This window comes from Sturnira hondurensis, unplaced genomic scaffold, assembly GCF_014824575.4.
Source record: "Sturnira hondurensis isolate 20B ecotype Veracruz unplaced genomic scaffold, ASM1482457v3 Scaffold0018525, whole genome shotgun sequence".
Lineage (NCBI taxonomy): Eukaryota > Metazoa > Chordata > Mammalia > Chiroptera > Phyllostomidae > Sturnira > Sturnira hondurensis.
In genome coordinates, this window is record NW_028091156.1 from 8,527,993 (window position 1) to 8,550,095 (window position 22,103).

Genomic DNA, 22,103 nt, shown 5'->3' on the forward strand with positions numbered 1-22,103 from the left:
ACTGACCCCTGATCCAGATGGGAAAGACCGAGAGACATAACTAATGTTAATGCTAATCTCAAAATGATCCGAGAGTGTGTGAGGAACATAACCTAGTTGCTTCTGCAAGGCAACTTTGAACTAGCTTTTCTAACAACTGTTTTGGATTACTTGGGACTCCGTTACAGAGGAGAGGGACCTGTTCAATACACGAGAATTGGCTACAGTTAAGACCACCCTCCTGACCAGTATGTGGAGATCACCACCCAAATTGTGTGGCCAGGTGTGTGGCTAAGAATGGGCAGTTAGTGGAATTTTATCCAGGTATTTGCTTATTCCTAATTTACGGTGCTAACACTGAACAACATTTTCAACATACACAATGTGGCAAAAGTAGGTTTACAGTTGTTCTAATGGAAGCTAATACCATAATTAATAAATCATACTATAAGAATAAACTGTTTCATGTACTCACAACTGTAAACCTGCTTTTGCCTTATGCCCTGTGCATATATAAATACATTAATTACAACTTGATAAAGGAGATATCAGACGCATTTAATATCCTAGGTAAAATCCATTTATATTTGCGAGTAGAGTTTGAGAGCAATTCATTAATATTATATCTTTAGGGCTTGAACTTCTAACCAGACTGCCCACTTACGTGAAAATACAAGGTGACTTCCAGCCTAGTAGACTTTCCATTGTATCTCAGCTGCCACAAACAGAGTGTTATTGCTATAAGCCAGCAGAAAGTAGTTCTAAGGACAGAGAACTTTCACTCTCATAATGCCAGTGGCTTTGCTGTAATTGACTCATGTTATCATTTGGGAAAATATTAATGGACATGAATAGCTTATTTCTGCCCATGCACAGTAAGAACCTCCTTACCAAAGGTTTTAACATTTCATGACATCAGAGAAAAAAACATCTGGATCACCAGAGTTCTCCAAATAAGTTGCTAAAGATCTCTTATTATAAACTGGCAACCATACTGGCATACAAAATCTTTGTAACTATTGCTAGAAACAAGGTCAAAGCAGTGGTGTGCTTAGAGGTCCTTTCCTGAAAGGGGATTCTTAGAAAGAAAGGCACCCCAGTTCTCCAAGCCATGTGCTTTTATATGGCCATAGGAACTCACACATTAGAGCAACTACATTTCAATAACCGTAGAGAGAAACACCCCCTTTCCCTCCCAGTGTGTGATTCATGCTGTTAAACTGTTTTGGCGTCGAATTTCAGGAGGCTTGTAAACCAACACTCCATCTCCCAACCCCAACACACAAACCAAGGTAAGAGTTACTGCTTACGGCCATTAAGCATACTATTAATGTAAGTAGAGAAGTATACGACTTCCTGCCTAAGAAAATACGGCTGTTCTGTGTTTTTGGTTTAGAGCTTTCCTGTAGGAAGATGACAGGAAGCAGAACTTAGGGCAAGACTGGAGAAACTGGGTGGAAGAGGAAAAAAGAAAGTAACAGGCTGGCCTTTGAAAGGCTGGGGGTTGAAGTTTGACCAGTTACAGCTGTAAGACTGAGTGGGGCACTTTGGCTTTTGTGGAAGAGCTGGCCTACGTCACAGAGGCACAGTGAACTAGCGGAAATGGATGAAAGCTTCGGTAAAAATTTCAGATAATATCCTAGGGTTCTCCTGAGTGAATCTTTAAGGAGAGCACACTGTACCACTGCTTCAGCAACTGCATACACAACAAAACCCGCAGAATGGTCCCTAGAAGCACGTTTAGCAGATCTCATTAGCGAGATACAACATCTCTCAGTTTTAGGACCTGTGTCAAGGGAACCTAATACAAGATCCTTATTTGTATTAACATACATGTCTCTCTAGGTGTGTTACTTATAAACAGAAGCTGTTCCATGTATTGCATAGTTTTCTTTTACTCTCAGTAATATAACATAGTTTTGAAGATTAGTTGAATCCTTATAACTAGCATGGCTAAAATATTTAAAGGAAATTTATGAGTTCATGTTACTATAAAGGTAAAACTCTATGTAATAAATTATGGGGTAAGGGGAGAAAAATTCAACTTTGTCAAAAAACTTACAACTGTAAAATAGGTCCCATAAGTTTCCCTTTGTCCCATTCTAAGAGTAGCAAATAAAGTTTACTTGGTCTTTCCCCCGCTGAGGCCCCGTGAGGCCAGCCACATTTACAGTGTTCTGTGTTTATTGTTAACAGCTTTGCAAGACCTACAAGGTGATGTTGAACATTACACGCTTTTTTGGGGTTCTGCTACCTCAAACGAATCTCTCAAACTCCTCCCAGATGTAACTTCTCACGTCATTGGCCACTTAAGTCCAAACACGAAGTATCGGATTTTTATCTCTGCCTTCAATGGAGTCCACAGCATCAACAGCGACGTGCTGCATCCCACTACTTGCGATGGGGGTGAGTCCCGATTTCACGGGATGCTCGGCTTCAGGGATGCGAATGGAATTGATTGATTCTTGCTGCGGTGGAGATCAGTCTTCCCTCCATTCTAAAATTTCCGGTGTTGGAAGGAAGGGGATCGGGGCTACCATGCTTAAGGGCGGTCATCAATGGCGGATCAATGAGCGGTCCCATTGAGACAGCGGTGCGAGGCCCTAATAATGGGATATTAGCCCGGTTTGGTCCTGCTCTGTTCCGCGCATGCCTGGTTTGGAGCCAAGTCCACCCCCATAAATGGTGACATGTAGAGACTCTTTTTGTGGTGGTGGTGGTTGAGATCTGCTCTCAGAAGCAGTATGCTCTTCAAAATGACAGCCCAGCCCAGCAAGGGCCCTCGCCGAGTCACCAGAAATGGTAGGTGGAAGTTCAGCCCCGGAGAAAAATGGCCCGGGACTCATTTCTAAGCCAGTTAGCAAGGGGGAGGAAGCAACTTGCGAATCTGAAATGAGTTCTGAATGGTCTTTCTAATCTTTTTGGCTTTATAAAGTCTCATTATAAACATTAGAATATCATTACCTCCAAAGCAAGTGTTCCAGGTCATTAGCAGGGCGCTTTGAGTGGAGCCCATTTCCCTGGGTGGTGCCAAAGGTCGACACCTTTTGTTTATAAAATAGAACGGATCACAAGGGCAATTTTTCAACTAGTAAAGATGGGTTCTTAAGATAAAAATAGGTCTTTGCATAGTTATTGCTGACATGCTTGAATAATTGTGTAATTTAACGCCAAGCAAGATTTTTTTCTAATGTTAGATTTCATCATTACCTATGGTAATCAACATTCAAAATCATTTACATAATGACAATATTGCATTATTGCTTCATATTGCTTGAGTTACAAGCTAGTAACATCAAATGATTTTTCACGTTCCACCGGCCTGAGAGTATTTGAGTCTTATTTTTTTTGCTTAAGGAGCAAATTTTCTTTCCCCTCCCCACCCCCTGGGAGATACAGAGTAAAGGGATAAGAGAAGAGGCAAATAATAGATATGTGTTAGTGGTACAGATGGGTAAATAATTTATCATCATATCCCACTGCTCACATAGTATTGAAGATTATCGCTGTGCTGGTGGTAGGAAGCTTTTTACCAGCAATTCTTATGGGTTCTAACTGAGAGTATAATAAGCCAATTTCCAGAGGACTACAGCCTGTGATAACTTCATCCGAGGAAAGCCGATAAGCAACGAACCCTTCTCAAAACCCCAATACTAATCTGCACGTAGTTTAGTAAGTGCTTTTTCAGAGACAGCTGGAGTTTCTTCCGTTTCTTCCTTGAATTCCAGAGCCTCGGGGTGTGCTTCCTCCAGAGGTTGTCATCATCAACAGTACAGCTGCGCATGTCACCTGGATGTCTCCTTCACACCCAAAGGGTGTTGTCACTGATTATTCTGTGTATATAAATAATAAGCTCTACAAGACCAGAATGAATGAGCCTGGGTCTTTCATTCTCCGAGACCTGTCTCCCTTCACTGCCTATGACATTCAGGTGAGAACCCTGTCCTGTGATAGTTAAGCTCATGGGTATGTATATAAAACATGCCAGGGTAGGCCTCTAAGTAGATAGCTTCCATCTTGGTTACAGATGATTTATTTGGTGGGGAAGGGAAGAGAGAGGAGGGGAATGGATCCGGATTAAATCTGGGTGCTGTGGGCAAACACATGAATCTCTGAAGAAAAGAGAATGATAATAAGATGGAAAACAATGGCAATGAAGATGATGACAATATTCTTCTTGGCAAATCACTTATTTGTAATAAATCTTGCCAAGTTAATACTGTAGAATTAAAATTCTCTATGCTAACAACCCTTCGTGTAATAGCCCTTGATTTTGAAGCAGACATCTAGATGTATAAAATATCAACTTTTTTGAAAGCATCCATTTATGTATTTTTAAAGGGAATACTAATTTTAATTTTTGACTTATATTTTAATGTAAATCTTTGTATTTGTGTTTTGTTCGCATTCCATACAGTATACCTGTAATATCAGAAATATGCCCCAAAGATGGAGAACTTGAATAATAAATTAGTAAGGGTGATAAAACTATTGATATATTTCTCCAAAGTCAAGAAAATGTCTGGAGATTCATTTGAATAAACCTCAGTAGATTAGAACTTAAAGTCAGACTTTATTTTGTAGATGCCAGGGCAAGAGAATTTTTGAAAGCCCCAGTGGGTATCTCAGATCTTACCAGCTTGATTCTATTCCTTGATTTTGCCGACCCCCAATTTGCAAATATACGGAAATGGAATTGTGAGGACTCAATCAGATTATTATTGGTGCAAGTACCCATCATAATATTTGGCATGTACAATTTACATAATACATTCAGTGGAGTTGATTTTGTGTTATCTCATTATTCATGAGTCAAGTATTTCCTAATATGTATGAAGTCTTATTGTCTTTATTTCTATTACCAGCAAGTATATTTTAAGTTCCTCTGCCTTTAGGTTATTTGGGGTTTAATTGGACATACTCAGAGTGCAGGACCTTGATAATGTTTAAATATCTACTAAATATTTTACCTGAAAATACTATATGTCACTAATAAGTGGAAGTCTATTAATGCCGGAAGAGGGGCGGTTCCCGTTTGGTTTATCCTTTAAATGAGAACAGAATGATGTCATTTCTTAGATGTTCCGGCGGCCATCTGTACCTTCATTTCTCCCCACCTCTTGCTGAACGTGTTCTTCTTATGCCCCTAGTGCTTGGTGAACCTGGTTTCTAATCTTTAGTTACTCCACCTTCCTCAGTTGTTATTCAGATGAGGTGGCAGAATTAAAGGGACGGATGATGATTTTCTGATGTGATGAAGGTAAAAATACCATTGCAGCTGGAATAAATGGATACAAAGTAGCTCAGAATACCGGAAGGCTTGTCCAGGCCTCGTTTTTTCACTGGAGGTGAGCCTTTAGGCCGTCTGTTGGAAAGTGTCAAGACTTCCAGAAGCTACCATGACTATACTACCTGGGTATGGATCTAGAGGGCAGTATACAACGATCACTATTATACTTAGTGATCACTTAGTATAATATTATACTATTATACTATTATATACAGTGTCACCTTGGCATCTTCCAGTGCTTACCTGGGCTCCAAATAGATGACTGTGTCAATCTCTTTCCGAATGGTTGGAAACGGGGTCTAAACATCACCAGCTAAGTCGCTACATCAGGGATCCGAAGCCCGTTGCTGCACTCTATTCTGAGCTTGTCCTCCTGGAATCAAATGACAAATTCATATTCCATCCACCCCAGGAGGCTGTTAAGAGATTCATATGGCATGAGGGCTGGTGAGATCCAGCCGTGGGCAGTCTGGGTCTTGAGAATAGTTGGGCTTACGCTTTTCTAAACTACTGTTCGCAGGTTGAAGTCTGCACAGAATACGCTTGCGTGAAAAGCAATGGAACCCAAATCACCACCGTGGAAGACACTCCAAGCGATATACCAATACCCACAATTCATAGCATCACTTCCAGGTGAACATGTTTTGTCCGTCAGTCCAAAGAACTTGATTGTAAGCAAGGAAAATCAAAATCAGAGGAATTATCCCGGCCATGACAGTCTCAATGAATAAGTTGCTAGAAATGTGTGTGTACATCAGATTTTTGATATTACTTTGTCGAACTTCCCTGGATGCATCCCAGGTCATTTAAGCTTTGATGTCTCTGTTTCTGCTTGCCTAGCTTTGCCTCTCTTTATTTAGTGATCTGAACAAATGCTTACAGCATGAAAGATTTTTTTGAATTTAAATGTGTCCTTCAGTGAATCCTTTCATGAGACACAGAATACAATTTTAATTAGAATGATTCCCTTCTAACTTAATCTCTTTGAAAATATTAGACTTACATATATCAGATTGCCCTAAAGCTGCAAATATCTGTAAAATAAATAGGGGAGATAATGTTTGGATGAATATTACCAGTTTTATTGGGTTCTTGGTAGAATGTCTTCATTTTCTATATGCTTTTGTTGTTGACAAATGATCATAAGTTGAAAGTAAGTCTCTTTCCAATTCAAAATTATCAATTATAATAATACTAAAAAGAAGATTGAACATTATTTCTCAGCCAAGTGAGATGGCAATTGTTCATTCCTCTATATCCAGTCAAGACTAGAGATAGAAATATGAGTATTTTTCACATCACGCAGGGTGGGGCAAAAGTAGGTTTACAGTTGTAAGTACATGAAGAACTTGCATTATTATTTTTAGTAATTATGTTTTCCATTCGACCAAGTGTAAACCTACCTTTGCCCCCCCCATACTTTACCTAGCCAAATGAATCACCCTTCACCTATATACACCCCCCGATACATGCATGCATACACCCCACGTATACACACACCGACTGAAGCAATCAGGAGATGATAAAATACTTCAGTTCTGAAGGACTCTTTTATGACATATTAAAATGTCTAGGTCCTTTTAAAAAATAAGTTAAAAATTACCTGGACTAAATTGGAGATGTGTGATTAAAGTGATTAGAAAAACCCAAGTAGTAGAGTTCTTAGCCATTGAGGGCAAAATCACACCTTCTCTTCTCAAGGCACAACTCCTGTCAAAGGCATGATAGATGTCTGTTGAATTTGGGGGTGTGCTTGTTCATTAATGATGCCCTCGGCAGATTCTCCCCACTGGTCTGAGGATTGTCCACTCTCCAGGGAAAACATGGTCGAGTGAAAGGGGCACCAGAGACCTTTATTATCCTTGCAGCAGGCACACTTGTGGCTACAATAAAGTCAGGGGCAAAAGTAACACAAAGACGTACAAAGCATGGTTCTAAATTTGGGCAGTTCCAGTCTCCTATGGGAGACCTCACACTAAACACACGTTCATAGAACAATGTAAAAACACTGCAGCAGAAGTTTATAATGTACAAGAAATGTGCGGAGAGAAAAAAAATAAACTCTACTCACAATGATCATGGAAGAGTTCATTCTTAAGGAACTTGAGGAATAATTGTACAGTTAGGTTCGTAAATATTGTCAACTTCCTTGCCTGTTAGCATCCCCATGACTCAAGCCCAGGCAACTGCCATAGCTTAGAGTACATATTTATATGTAACTAAAAATAATATTAAGCTTTATTAGAAATGGAACAAATGCCCATATGAGTCTCTTTCTCTAGATTTTTTTTTTTCCTTTAAGAAGACTCTTGCAGATGATAGCAGAGGGAACAATGTTTTGTAGTTGTGGCTAATGATTGTTATCCCCAGATGTATTAAATTGATGGCAAAGACATTAAAAAGGGTATTAAACAACAGAGCAAAAAAAAATGACAGAAGAGAGATTTCGACACAATTTTGGAAGCCGAATTTGGCAGGGAGAGGCAAATGCCTTTGTTCAGTGGAGACATTTACAGCTAAAGTGTTGGTTGGCAGAGGGGGGTAACAACATAAAATAAACTAATTTGCCCTGCAGAGAACCACAGTGCCTGAGCTCTCAAAGCTTTAAGGGTTGTGAAGAAGGGGAGATGGGATAACTTTCAAAGCTGAAATCATGGGATTAGCTGAAATTTGGGGGAAACAAAGTTGTTGGAAATTGTAACTAGTCAAGAGTGCTTCAGAGAAGCAAAACCAAAAGTTTGGACTCAGGATTGTTTAGACCCAGTTCAAGTGCAGAGGTTTGATGGTGGAAATCCTAGTCCAGGTCTGGGAGTGGAGGAGACTGGTCGTAGCTCAAGGGATCCAGAAGGTGGAAGGGAGTCTCCCTCCTTCCACTTTTCAACTGATTGGATGGTGCCCTCCTACCTAAGGGAGAGCAATCTGCCTGACCGCGTCCACCCATTCAGATGCTAAATTCATCAGAACCACTGCTGACCCACCCAGGAATAAGATTTCACCCAATATCGGGGCACCTTGTGACCCAGACGAGTTGACACATAAAATTAACCGTCACAGAATTCAAGGGTTTCTACCTCAATATCACACATTGGGGTGTTGGTTTCTCTTCCTGCACATGGTGGATTGCACCACCAAAAGTTCAGAAGTTTACTCTCTGGAGAAACTGCACACAGGCATGGTGGATTCAGGGCTCTGAGCACAGGGGCGAGCTGGGACGAGAGGCGAAAGTGGAAACCGTGAGGAAGTGAGAAGCAGGACTGAAATATGGCTGCCCTAGCTGCTCTCCCCAGCTCTGCCCTCCAAAGCAAGGGTCTCGTCATGAATGCCTCCCACAGGAAATCAGGCATCCTTCTCCAGGAAAGCTTTAAGGGCCACAAATAAAGTACCTCCAGAAATTAGCAGGTGGGGATCCCCCATGGAAGACACAGTCACGAGGAAGCATATGGACCGACAAGCCTTACTCATGTACGAAGGTTCTGGCAGCTATTTTGGTTCATGCCTCTCAAAAATTAAGAGGACCTGAATAAAAGAAGAGAAATGATTCAATAGACACAGGCACTACAGAGTAGTGAAAGTATTATAATGACCTCAAAGAGATTTAAAAAATTCTTTATTAAACAAAGTTTACTTAGAAAAACATAATGAACGCAGGAGGTTGGGGAGGAAACCTTGTGAAAGCTAAACGTGGAAAAAGCTGAATTAAAACTTTGGAAGAAACTTTAAAGGAATGTCTCCAAAAGTGCGCTCAAAACCAGAGATGTCAAGGGAAAAAAGTAATTATTAAGAAAAAAAATGCCAGAAAGGCTAGTATGGAAATAATAAGAGTACTAGAGGAGAGAACAGAGGAAAAAGAGGGCAAGGAATGACAGTGATTAAGAAAATAGCCCAGGACTGAAGTCACCAGAGTGCAGATTAGGGTCTGTAGATAGCGGTGTAATAACTGGAAGAAGAGACACGTAAAGGGATATTATCAGACAGTGTTCAGGAGGACAAGACAGATCACGGGCATCCCGCCTTGGAATTCGAATGGTAGCATCAGACCTCTGAGTATCAGCATCCATTGCTAAAATACAGTGCCTCCGAATTCTGAATTAAAACATAAACATTTCATTTTATCAGTCCACCCTCCGTCAAATGCCAGTGAAGCTTGGGGTTAGAATAAAAACAGTTCAGTACACGTGAAGGAAAAATTCAAACACGGACAAGGATTGAAGAGCACCACCTAGCTCTAACAGTGAATTAAGCTTCTGGAAAAAATCCCAGGTTTCCTGAATTTCCTCACTTTTAAATCGTTCTATTGCATTTTGCAATTGATTTCTCATTGACACAGAATAAAATATATTCTTTCCTGCCCTGAGTTCTATAAGTTTTGACAACACCTCTGAGTTCTATAAATACTACCACAAACAAGAGATAATGCAGTTACATTATGTCAAACTATTTCTCTACCCTACTCGGCCTTTAGCCAAGCCCTCCTTGCTCCCCAAACTGAACCAACACTGCTCTCCTCTAGTATCTACAGTTTTGCTGGTTTCATATTGTCGTATAAGGGGGATCATACAACATGTAGCCATTTAAGTATGGCTTTTTTCACATAGCATAATGCATGTAAGATGCGCCCAGGTTATTGTGCATATCAATCATTTGTTTTTCTTGCTGAGTAATATTCTAATGTACAAATATAGCACCGTTTGTGCACAATCTGGGTAGTTTCCACTCCTTGGCGACTAGGACCAAAGTTGCTGTGAACATTCACGGACAGGAATTGGAAGACCACCTAGATTTCTCTTCCCTGGGATGTCCCCACATTTCCTAGACCCCCTGCACTGCCTTTCCTGGATCTTTGACTAGAAACACGTGGTATCTCTTGGAATTTCAGCCTCCTAACCTATCTTATGGTGCCACCTAAATGGCGCTGTTTTAGGGATGATGCGACAAGAAAAAACAGAGAAATAAACAGGGACCCCCACATACACACTCACTAAACCCCTGGGGCCCCTTCCCCTGGTGGGAAAGATGGATTTTTCTTAGGGTTTAGGTGCACATTGGGCCAGGGCTGCCACTGTGCAGCTGCTTGTCTGGAATCATCCTCAGAGCGGGGCCCAGAAGGAAAAACAAAACAAAACAAATGTTCCCCACGCCCTCTGGCTTGTAAAGCCTGGTGTGTTCTGCCAGGAAGACCCGGTTTCTGTCCTAGATGTGGCTGGCCCGGCACTCAGTTCCAGGCCGGGACGCTCTGGGGTGCAGATGGGAGAAAAAAGGGCACCAAGGGAAACTCACCCTGTAGAGTTTGTTCAAGTTTTGGCTCTGCTCTTTATCTGCCTCTATTTGCAACTTCTTTGAGTCTTCAGGTGGTGGCTTTTTGAGATTTGTGCAGACTTTCTAGGGGTCATCAGCAGGAGGGAAATTCTAATAGGCTTGCATTACCCTACCCAGCACGCAAAGTCCCTCCGTGGTGTTTCTCATCATTCCAATGCCTTTAGCGACTAACTTTCTTCCTTCTCTCCCTCATTCATTCATTCATGTCTTTTTTTGGTCAGAGATGTAGCAAAAACTTGTCAGAAATCATTCACACCCAACATACTGGCAAGTAGAACCTTTCCTTTCTTAAAATGATCCATCGTGACAGAACCACGTTTTCCAAAGCAGGACTCCGTGCATGCATTGGGGCTGCCTAGTCATTCCTTTGTGTCACACCTATACCCACGCAGTTAGCCGCCCGTGTGCATGTTGTCGTCTGTGCGATTTCATTATACTTCCGGCTATGCGGACTTGGTAGTTATGTTTCTACTTTGGTTGTTTGTTACAAAATTCTTTTTATATTAGTGATCTGCAAAATCTAAGGTGAGGTCCTCCCAGACAAGTGCTAGTAGGCTGCCCTTAATTCAATAGCATGTAAATTAATTTTGGTTTTTAATGAGACATGTATTTCTTCAATTCTGTACATATTTTTGGTCCAAGGTGGTCACCAGTAAAGTTGAACTTTTTGTATATTTTAATAGCATATGCAGTAGCAAATCATGTGTTTGATTGCATGCCTGGGTTGTGTGATCTTTGGCTTTGGCTTTTTACACCTGGCTTTTGACGACAACTTTAATACCAGCACTTAGGCATATTTTTCTATTTATTATATGTAAACCAAAGGTGTCATAGCATGCAAGTGAAGATCAGATGTTCTCTTCTAATTTCATAGCCTACTCCTCGAGAAATAAACTATTTCTATCAAATACTTATCTACGATAAGTATTTCCCATACTTATCATATTGTCATCAGCTGCTTCTATATCCCAAAAGAATACTAAGTACTGATCAATGGCCTGGACATGTCTGGCTGTGGCCTACATGTGCCCTGGGTAGTTCATCTGTTTGCCTTGGTAGATTTGTTAGAGTGGAGTTTAATCAATAGCTAATTCATTAATTCTGGTCCTCGAGAATGTAGAGACTGCCTTGAATGAAGGTAGCTGCCGGGCTCTGGTTTTGACTGAAATATGACAAGCAGCTGTCAGCTTCACTGGTAGTGGGCCGCCTCTGAAGTTTATTTATTTATCCTCCGTAAATGTGTAAGGTAGGAATAAATGTATACAGGGAAGAGGTTTCATTCCGTTACTGACAGTACTCCAAAATGTGTGATTTCGGGCACAAGGTTCAGGGGAAAGCAGAGAGAAAGCGGCTCATGCCTCTCCCTGCCTTGAATTGGAAGAAGTAGGGCAGTTTTTTCCCAGATCCACGCCAGTCTGCAGCTGTATTACTGATGGGAAGGCTGGGGTATAATGTCTTTGTAGCATCCACAAGTAGTTGTTTAAAAATTTCCCTCAAGCACCTAACGGCGGGTATCAAAGATAAACTTACATGCCAACTTTGCAGAAGTCTTCATGATAGCAGTTCAACCTGCGTGTCCCCGAAGGAAGGCTAAAATCCTGTTACCATGTATGAGTCCCCCCATATTTTCATAGTACTCAGCTTGGGGTTGAATGTGGCGTGAGAGGTCATAATCTGTGGGAGAAGAATCTTTCCTTTTTTTGCCTCACCGAATTTGAAAGGAAACTTTCAAACCTCTGTATTTTCATGATGTTGGCTATCAAGGAATCTTCTCTCCCCTTAATTTTCCCTCCCTGATATTTTCAGTGACTGAAAACTTGAAGGCAGAAGTAATAATCTGACCATTTTGAAACTTCAGCCATATTTAGTTTTATTTTCTTAATAAGGAAAATTGTGGTCTGTAGACATACAATGTCGGATCACTTCTCCCTCACTTGTATTTTAAATATCTTCCCTCACCAATATGGAGAGTGGGAGCCAGCTTCTAATTTGGACTGGAATTTTCTTTTTTTGTTGTTTAACTTTTTAAAAAGATTTTATTTATTTATCTTTAGAGGGGAAGGGAAGGAGAGAGGGAGAGAAATATCAATGTATGGTTGCCTCTCGTGCGTCCCCTGCTGGGACCTGGTCTACAACCCAAGCATGTGCCCTGACTGGGAATCGAACCATGAACCTTTGGTTCACAGGCCCACAGTCAATCCACTGAGCTAACCAGCCAGGGCTGGACTGGAATTTTCTGCTTGAGTCTTGAAAGGGTGTGGGAAAGACTCTTGAAAGAGAAAACATGCAAATTGAATCAATAGTAATAATCAGAATCACTTTCAGGGAATGTTATTGTTTGATAGCCAAAGAGTTCTGATGGCCAGAGTTCTGAACATGCAACTCACTGCTGGATTAGGAGGAGACCGAACAGAATGGTCAGCTTGTTCTTAAGAATGCCACTAATTCCATTTCTTTACCTCCCTCTCTCTCCCGAATGCCCTCTAATTTCTCTGCCTTAGTGGTCCCCACAGAAGAAGCCCAGTCAGTCAGGTCGCCTTTGTGCACCTTTCATAAAGTCCAGTTCTTCCTTGTAATTAACTTTGACCTTTAACAGTCTCTTCACCCCTGGCTCTCTCAACACACATTGGTTTCTTTCGTTGGTTCCGTTCCAAATCCATTCTCCAATTGTGGGTGTTCTCAACAGAGTGACTGTCCCTCCAGCTCGGAGTTCAAGTATTCTTACAGGCTACTGGACTGATGTCTCAAAGGTCCCTGGCCCCACTCTCTCCCTGAGTTCCAGTCACGTACATCCAATTACCTGTTGACTTTCTGTCGTGATAGCTACGCTTCACTTTCATAACCTCAAGCCTCAGAAGTTAATCCTCATCCAGCTCATCTTTTCCAAGGTCCATTCCTGCAAATCACCACCATCTTGCACATTATCGTAGACATGGCCATATATCTTTGGTTTTTCCAATCCCCTAATTTCACTGAATATCGGTTTTAGTGCATTTTCTTCTGGAGAATCTTATATATTCTTCTGTTTCCACCACCACCAACACTATAGTCTGTGCTTTAATGTAAGTTTATGGAGCTATCTTAATTCAATGAAACATAAGGAGGAAAATGCTTTACTTTTTGACTATGACTTGCTGCTTCTTAAACATAATCTTGCAGAAGTCCTTTCCTCAATTCTTGAAAATGTCTCAGGAACATCTTAAGGATTTAAAAAAAATTTTTTTTTAGTTATGAGGCTTCCTTTGGTAATTGAGACTCATGATCAAGTATTAAAGTTTATTAAAACATTGAGCTCAGGCATAGTACAAAGATTATGCCATTTCACAAGCTCGGATCTGATCACCTCTTGCTCTTTCCCTCCTCCTCACTCTTTGCTTTCTATTCCCTTTCACCCAAATGTGTTGGCTCCCAGTGTTGTTATTGTCCTGCCATTACTGGGTGGCCCTCAGAGCCATCTGTGTGGCAGGTGACAGTGTTCTGGACATTGTAGGTTTTCCTTGAGTGGTCCTACGGGGGTATCCACATAGCCAAGTTCTCTGGCATGAGTGTTGCCTTCTACAGCTGATCTCTTGCAGTGCCAACACAGCAGAACACCCCAAAGACTCTTCTCGCTAGAGCCCTATCATCCACAAAGGCTGCCTCCCTGGTCAGTGCACCTTTAGGTGGCTCAGTCCTGGGAGGTATTTGCTGCCTCATGGAAACTCACCCATCTTTGTCATGCTAAAGATCGATAGCACTCTCGTCTTCACCTGTCATTGCATCTGCTCTGGAAGACATCCGGCCATGAGAATTCTCTAACTGAGAAGCAAGCACCTTTTTCTGTGGCCCTATAGATGGCTGACCCCCTGTCCACCTATCCTGAAACTCCCCACTATACTTTCTTCTAGGCCTAGCAGCCAACTGGACATTTAGGTGGCCATGCCAGCTGAAGGTTTTGTCAGTGTCGTGCTCATTGGTTCTAATGACACATGTAGAGGAGTTAAATCCCTGACACTTTGATGATTTATCTTCACGTACCTGACTCAGATCCTCAAAAGCAGAACTATTGATTTCATTGCTAAAAATATAGGTGGTCTCACTTCAGTTGTGCTGTGCCAGAAAGGGAAGTTACAATGGCAGGTGTTCCACATGGGTTCTCTAGACTTTACCAATTCACTAGTTTTTGTGGAGATATTAGACCCTTGAATGTCACTCAAATTGTAGCCATTTCTATATTGATTATGCAGAAATACAAAAGAGGTATCTGAAAATGTGAAATTCATTGTGAGAGTTGCATAAAGACCCTCAAATAACAATGGTAGCTGCAGAAGCCACCTCGGAAGCTTTTCTTTCATAGGAAACATTTTCTATCTGCAGAGTTTTGTTAGTGAGTGTGTTATGTGTATGCCCCCAAGAAAATGAAATAATGATTTTCTTTTATTTTAAAGCAGAATTTCAGCATTTCATCCATTTCAAAGGAACAGGAAGAGGAAAAGTTAATATTTTACATTTACATAGTGTTTTACTACTTTTAGGGGTTTTTTTTTGGCTAAGCTAAATTGCAAGAAAATGTCATGCCTGATTCTCTGGGGCTTAATTGTAAACTTTAATTACTTTTTGCTTTTTTTAGTTTATTTTTTAAAAATACTGAAGCTAGTACAGATGTGTCTTCTAGGTTGTATCATTGTGGCAAGTAGACCTAAGTTACAGAATTAAAGTTCTGTAATGTTGATCTCAGAGAAAATTATTTTATTCAGGGTTAACTCCTCTGTGAAGAGCTTTATGTTATAATCTTCTTTGCTACAGCAAATGAAGTATTCATACATCATTGAAAATGTAGTAAAGGTTTTATCAGATGTTATGCCCTCATTGTATATCAACTCATCATTTTTTTAAAAAGTATACTTAGATTTAGAACAAAATTGTGACTTAATTTTTAAAAATCAGACATCCTCAAATCTGTGAAGATATGAAACATGATTTGTTACAGGAGTTTCCATTTCCTGTATGTCTGGCCACAAACATATCTGCCCATGATATTTAAAGAATTATTGGAGAAATCTGTTTTGGTCCAAAATTAAGCTATATCCATGTAAAATGTATTTGAAGTTTATCAATTTTATCAGCTGATAAAAGTTATGAAGTTTATTTATAAAGAGAGTGATCAATTTTATCAACGGATAAGTTATCCATTGATAAAAAGATTTTCGAAATCAATTTGCTCATTTATTTTTGGCCACAAGTAACAGAACACCCAACAACAAGGGCTCTCAAGTGCCTGGTCCTGGAGGTAGACTGGGGTTGGCCTTGGTTCAGCCATGCAACACACCATGGTGTCTTCTTCAGGCTCCTTACGGCCTTTCTCAAATGGCTGCCAGATGGCCACTCAAGTTCCAGACACCAGGGTCAGCAGAAAGAAGGAGAAGAGGAAGGCAGCCGCTGTGTCCAGAAAGAAAGCCCAAACGGGAACCCCACCGCCGTCTTGTGCTTGCCTCTGCAAGCGTGAGCGTCTGTGAGTCACATCACGCTCTGAGCCAGGGGAAGCGAGGGAGAGGAGAAGGTCGTTCTAAGTAGGGGTCCAGTCTGCCACATGCTCGGGTTTCCGCTGTATTTACCCAGTCATATTCCTCGTGTCTTATTTGCACTGATCAAGCCAAAACTCGGTTGGTTTTCCTGATTAGCCAAGAACGATACTTCCTTCTCATTTCCAAACTTTAAAGTGGGAGACCACTGGGCTCAGGTCATGTGTTAATTGATTCTCAAAACGCATTGCGTTGTAATAGCATGTATGAGTACATACAGTAATACATATGTATTCTTCTGATATATCCTTTTGTTTAGGAAGTTAATAGTTATAGACCTTTAGAACAATCTGGAAGATAAACTTTAAAGTACAGGAGGCAGGCAGCAGCCTGCCTGTGAAACGTCTTTTCAGAAGTATTCATTATTCTCTGTTACAGATCCCTTCAAATTGATTGGATGACTCCAGGGAAACTAAATGGCATCATTCTCGGATATGCTGTCTTGCGGAAAACGTGGTACCCGTGCCCTCCAACCGAGAAGAATTCCCCTGGGGAGCTCCGCCAGGCCGTCATGTGTCAAAACCATGAAACGATCTGTGGACACAGGTGCTATTCTCCCGAAACTAAGGTAAATCTTTTCAACCCAGTCAGTGGAATATATTTTTCCCGCTAAACAGTTCAAGTGAAATCCTTTGCTTCTTAAACCCTGATTCATCATAGTTAATATTGCCACCACTGTATCCAGAAACCTGTGGGAAAAAAGGATGTTTATAAAAGTCCCATCACCCTCGTGAGTATGTTGGCCTTCTCATTTTTCACCACCTGCACAGGAAATAGCAGCTTATTGAAATTATAAGGACCTCTTGAATTTGTATTTGATTGAGTGGCTTGATTTTTTTTTTTACAACAAATCCATTCAGCTACAAGTGCATGTTTGTTTACATGACACTGATGAGTAACTATGAACAGGACCTTTCATGGTGTGTCAGAAATATTTTCAAATTACGGCCATTTGCAGATTAATGTTCCTATTAGTTGCAGTTTAGGAACCAGATCAATAACACAGCCAGACAGAGGAGTTTGTAAATGGCTTTTATTGACAAACGATGCAGGGAATTCTTAGTTTGAAGGTAGGATTTCATATAATGAAATAATGTTCCTATTTATCAACCACATCACACATGGAATAACTGAAGCTACCACTGATCAACAGATTCGCTGCAAAAGGATACAGTCATTAGGACAGTGAGTCTTGCAGCAACGCGGGTCACGGTGCAAACGAGTGAGGCCGACACTGGCTAGGTGGTAGTGACCGTCGGAGAAATGTTATGAAAGTAGCTGTTATGAACTACCCTTTTTTGAACCGTGAGTCTCCAAAATCATCACTACAGCTAAGTTTTATGCCATTTCAGGTCATTACAGGTGCACGGTCTGAGGAGCATACTTTCCTAAAATAAAATTAAATTTAGGGTTTCTTAGAGGAAAATGCTGAAATAAATTCACTCATTAAAAATGTTGCCTAAGAGCCCTGGCTGGTGTAGCTCGGTGGATTGAGCACGGGCCTGCGAACCAGAGGATCACGGTTCGATTCCCAGTCAGGGCACATGCTTGGGTTGCAGGCCAGGTCCCAGCAGGGGACACACCAGAGGCAACCATACATTGATATTTCTCTCCCTCTCTCCTTCCCTTCCCCTCTAAAAGATAAATAAACAAAATCTTTTTAAAAAATGTTGCCTAAGAGAAGGAAAGAAAACTTTGATACATTAAACAAACTTTTACTTTTACTTTAAAAATGAAGGACACACACAGGTATTGCCAGTGAAAGAGAGTAGAGGAAGTAAATTAAAATCTCAAAAGGAAACAGTAAATTTCTGTTTGGGGTCGATATGAATTATGTCTTCCCTGAGTGAGAAGTTGAAGGATAGAAAGGAGACACATTGTGAGTCTGAGAATCTTCTGGCTGAACCTCTGTGAACATCAGGGGAATCTGCGGTCCACAAGCTTCCCCATGTGATCACGTCACGGTTCTCAAAGCCCATTGCGCATCAGACCTCCAGAGATGCCCACTCTGTGAGTCTGGGGGGGAGCTGTGAGATCCAGCATTCCTCTCAGGCTCCCACGTGTCCCCTCAGCCCGTGGTGCAGGGACCACACTTTGAGCATCACTAGCTTGCAGAACCGCTGCTGGAAATCCCAGAGGGAGCAACAGGCTCCTCTTTGAATATTAGCTACCCCCTCCCCAACTCACATTGTTGACATTTCCAGGTCTGTTTTCTGAGACAAGTACCTTGAAGACTGAATTAGGAGATTAGCAACATTCGGTTTGGGGGGGGGGTACCTCCCAGGAGGAATAATTGCTTGAAAACGTGCCGTTTGAGGCCCATCAATGATCACAACCGGGGTGGGTTGGAAGGAAGGTAGGAAGGATGCCTGAGAAGGTCTTGGGCAGTGGATGCAAGGAAGTGACCCAGTCCTAAGAGCCTATCGCTGAATAAACATTTGAGGAAATTGTTAAAAGAGGATAAGTACTAGAAAAGTACTTATGATAAGTCCTAGAAAAACTCACCAAAGGGAAGGCAGAGGCACACTGTAGGTGAACGGGACTTTAACAGATGCTTTCAAATCAGCCTGAAAACAACAGGAGGGAGGGATGTGGTGTTTTGCCCCTGAAAGCAAAAATGACCAGCATTCTTAAGTCCCAAATAAACCCAGACACAAGACTTTTTTCTTTTTGGCTTAACTCTTAAAAATAGGGCATAATTCCGTAATAGGGCATAATAGCTCAGTAGATTGAGCCTGGGCTGTGAACCAAAGGGTCACAGGTTCGATTCCCAGTCAGGGCTCATGCCTGGGTTGCGGGTCAGGTCCCCAATGGGGTCCATGTGAGAGGCAACCACACACTGATGTTTCTCTCTCTCTCTTTCTCCCTCCCTTCCCCTCTCTAAAAATAAATAAATAAAATCTTTTGAAAAATAGGGCCTAATTCTGAAATTTCCTTTTCATACGGAGTATAGCACTGAAGAAAGAGTCACCCCATTTATCTTATCCTTGGAATTAGACAAATTGTGGATTCTCATTGCTAACCACTAAGCACAGGAAAGGAAACACATTACCTTTAGATGAACAGAGCTACCCCCCAAAACGGCAGGGGCAGCCTTTGAATTTAAGAGTCCCTCTTTGCTATTTGGTACCTTTAGGAAAAGGAGTGAAGTTCCGAGCTAGCGGCCAGTTTGAAGCCTTAGTGATCCCAGCTTCTACTGCTTGTGTGTTGAGCTTGATCCAGAAGTTCGTGCTGGCTGAGAGTCGCAGAGTGAGAAGGAGAAAGCAGAACCCCTCGTAAACAGTGGTTGATTTTGCCTGTTGCAGGAAGCGTCAACCTTGTGCATGGGACAAGCCAGGTGCAGGGTCTGAGGCTGCATCTCAGCAGCTCTTTGGTGTCCATTTGTTATGCACACCCAGTGTCAGGGTCTGCACCCTCAAGTGAGTGTGCAAAAAGTTAGTTGGCTGTGCAAGCACCAGATTTCTTCCACAGCTCCTGGAGAAAAGGCAGCTGGTTAGAAGGGCTTGTCAGAATTGATTTCCATAAAAATGGTCTTGTTTTAATGTGACATATATCACATGTAGGTACATATACATATGTGTGTGTATGTGAGTGTTGGACTCTTTTAAGATCGCCTTGTGTGAAAATTGGGTACATACATGTGATCATACAAAGTATTAAATAATTCAATTTATTTAAAAAATCAATGAGAGTCAGGTCTCCATAGATGTGGAATTAAAATAAACAACCATTAAAATAAAAACATACATAGAAAGGAAATCATTCCTTGATAATTCTACATCATCTGTACATTGGAAACACTAACGTTCAAAAGGTAGTTCATTTTTGTATCTTATTATAATACAGCATAGCATGGTGGGAGACTAAAAAGCTGTGTTGTATCAACTAGCATTTATAGAACCTGAAAAATGCTGAGAACATGTATTTTTAAAATATTTTATTTATTTATTTTTAGAGAGGGGAAGGGAAGGAGAAAGAGTGGGAGAGAAACATCAGTGTGTGGTTGCCTCTCACACACCCCCTACTGGGGACCAGGCCCACAACCCAGGCATGTGCCCTGACTGGGGAATTGAACCCATGACCCTTTGGTTCACAGGCCCACACTCAATTCACTGAGCTACACCAGCCAGGGGAGAACATGTATTATTTAAAGTTTGAATTTTTATCAGATGCACGCCAAACTTGGCCTCGTATCAAGACCTATTAGGAAACAGTTGGCATGAAAGATACGGTGGTTTCATACTCTTAAGTCACTGATTTTTCTCCAACTCTGATTCAACTTTCAGGTTTGTTGTGCCGGCGTTCTCTATGACGTCCGGCCAGAACACCGGTGTTGCGATGAGAAGTATGTCCCTTTTGTCTTGAATTCAACTGGAGTTTGTTGTGGAGGCCGAATACAAGAGGCACTCCCGGATCATCACTGCTGCTCGGGGTATTACATTAGAATTCTCCCAGGTGAGGGTCCCTTCCAGGTGTTCCTGGGCATCGTGGGAACCAGAAAAACAAACACAGGACTCCTGACGGTGAACTGTGTCAAGCACCTCTCAACCAAAGTTGAGTCACTCACCCACTGCCAATGACCGGCTCTAAATAGCATTCCTTTTTCCAGCTTTGTTGCGATACAAGCACAGCACAGAATACAGAGAGAGTCCAAGGGGCTTCTGGCATCCACTACACAAAGAAGTAAATAGCTGGACAGCTGGGCATCTTTTTTACTTTGTGACTTTTTTTATTCACGTGGCTAAATAGTTCAACCACACACTCTGTGCATTTGTCAGTGCCCTCCAACATTACCTTCCCCAGCATTCTTTGCAAAACTCTGGAGCAAAAAGACAGGGTGAAGTCATGAAACAGGATGAGAGTTTATTTAAGGCAGCGACCCCCCATTCTTCATAATTGTCCCTCAACGTTAATGAAAAAGTCTGTCTTTGTAGCAGTTTTGGTATTCTGATTCTCACACAAAATACCTTTATAATTAAATAATTTCGCTAGATTTTCCAAAGAAGGCAACACGGTGATGGAAATAGGATTTTGTAGAAGAGCGTTAACTTCCGGACACTACAAATCACAGCATTAGCTGCCAATCAGACAGTGCTAACTCTTTCAAAATGCATCACACAGGAGCAGTTTCCAACCATATTTCACACCTTCAATCCCCTGCAAAAAAAATTGCCTTGAAAACTGTAATTACGTAGATGCTATGGAAAATTTCTATTACCCCATTCTTCAAACTAAAAAACTGTATTCGGCTTTGATCAAAGTTGAGCATAAAGCTAAGTGATGGTGTTTTCATTTGTAAGTCACATTTGGATTTTTGATAAATTATTTGCAATTAACTGTTCAAACTCTGAAACATATCCTCTATTGTTTAAAACTGATGAAACATAATTGGTAGTAGCTGTCACCGCTATTAAGGGCTAGATCTCTGCCTGTCTCCTTTTCACTCCTAACAGAGTGGCCGATTTCAAACTAAGACAGCAATCTACTTTTGTTCTGTTACCAAATAAAATTTAACCTGTTTTCCCTAAGAATGGACTAAGCCATGGTAGCCCAGTGATTTCCTATTAATATTATACAAAGCTTGTTAATATGTAATTTGTAAAACAAGAGATTTAAAAACCTCCACGATCTGTATGTATATTGACCCATGCTCACTCAGACTTCAAAGTGGTGTAATTTCTATTTGATAGATATTTTAATATCTATCAAATGTTGACGATGGCCCACATTTAGATTCCTTTTAAAGAGTTCTTTTTTTAATAGTAATAGAAAGCTTACCGTGGTGTCAAAAAAATAAAAATAAAAGCAATCTTTCAGGATAATCAAAGAGAGTTTTGCTCCAATCATTAATCTCAGTGTAACTAAGACATTATATGCTGACCTCTATGCTCAACTGTTGGTCTTTGTTAACTAGTTTAACGCTGTTTACATCAAGAAAGCAAGCTCACTGACCCCCA

The 22,103-nt window shown here is 41.1% G+C and overlaps 1 protein-coding gene across 1 annotated transcript in view; it reads left to right on the plus strand.

Moving 5' to 3' along the window:
• Window positions 1-22,103, plus strand: part of USH2A (usherin) — a 530,092-nt gene that overhangs the window by 359,593 nt on the left and 148,396 nt on the right. Inside the window, exons 45-49 of the mRNA XM_037069500.1 lie at window positions 2,176-2,385; window positions 3,708-3,910; window positions 5,790-5,902; window positions 16,525-16,714; window positions 20,433-20,601. Coding sequence (XP_036925395.1) covers window positions 2,176-2,385; window positions 3,708-3,910; window positions 5,790-5,902; window positions 16,525-16,714; window positions 20,433-20,601 — 885 coding nt within the window. The remainder of the gene's footprint in view (window positions 1-2,175; window positions 2,386-3,707; window positions 3,911-5,789; window positions 5,903-16,524; window positions 16,715-20,432; window positions 20,602-22,103) is intronic.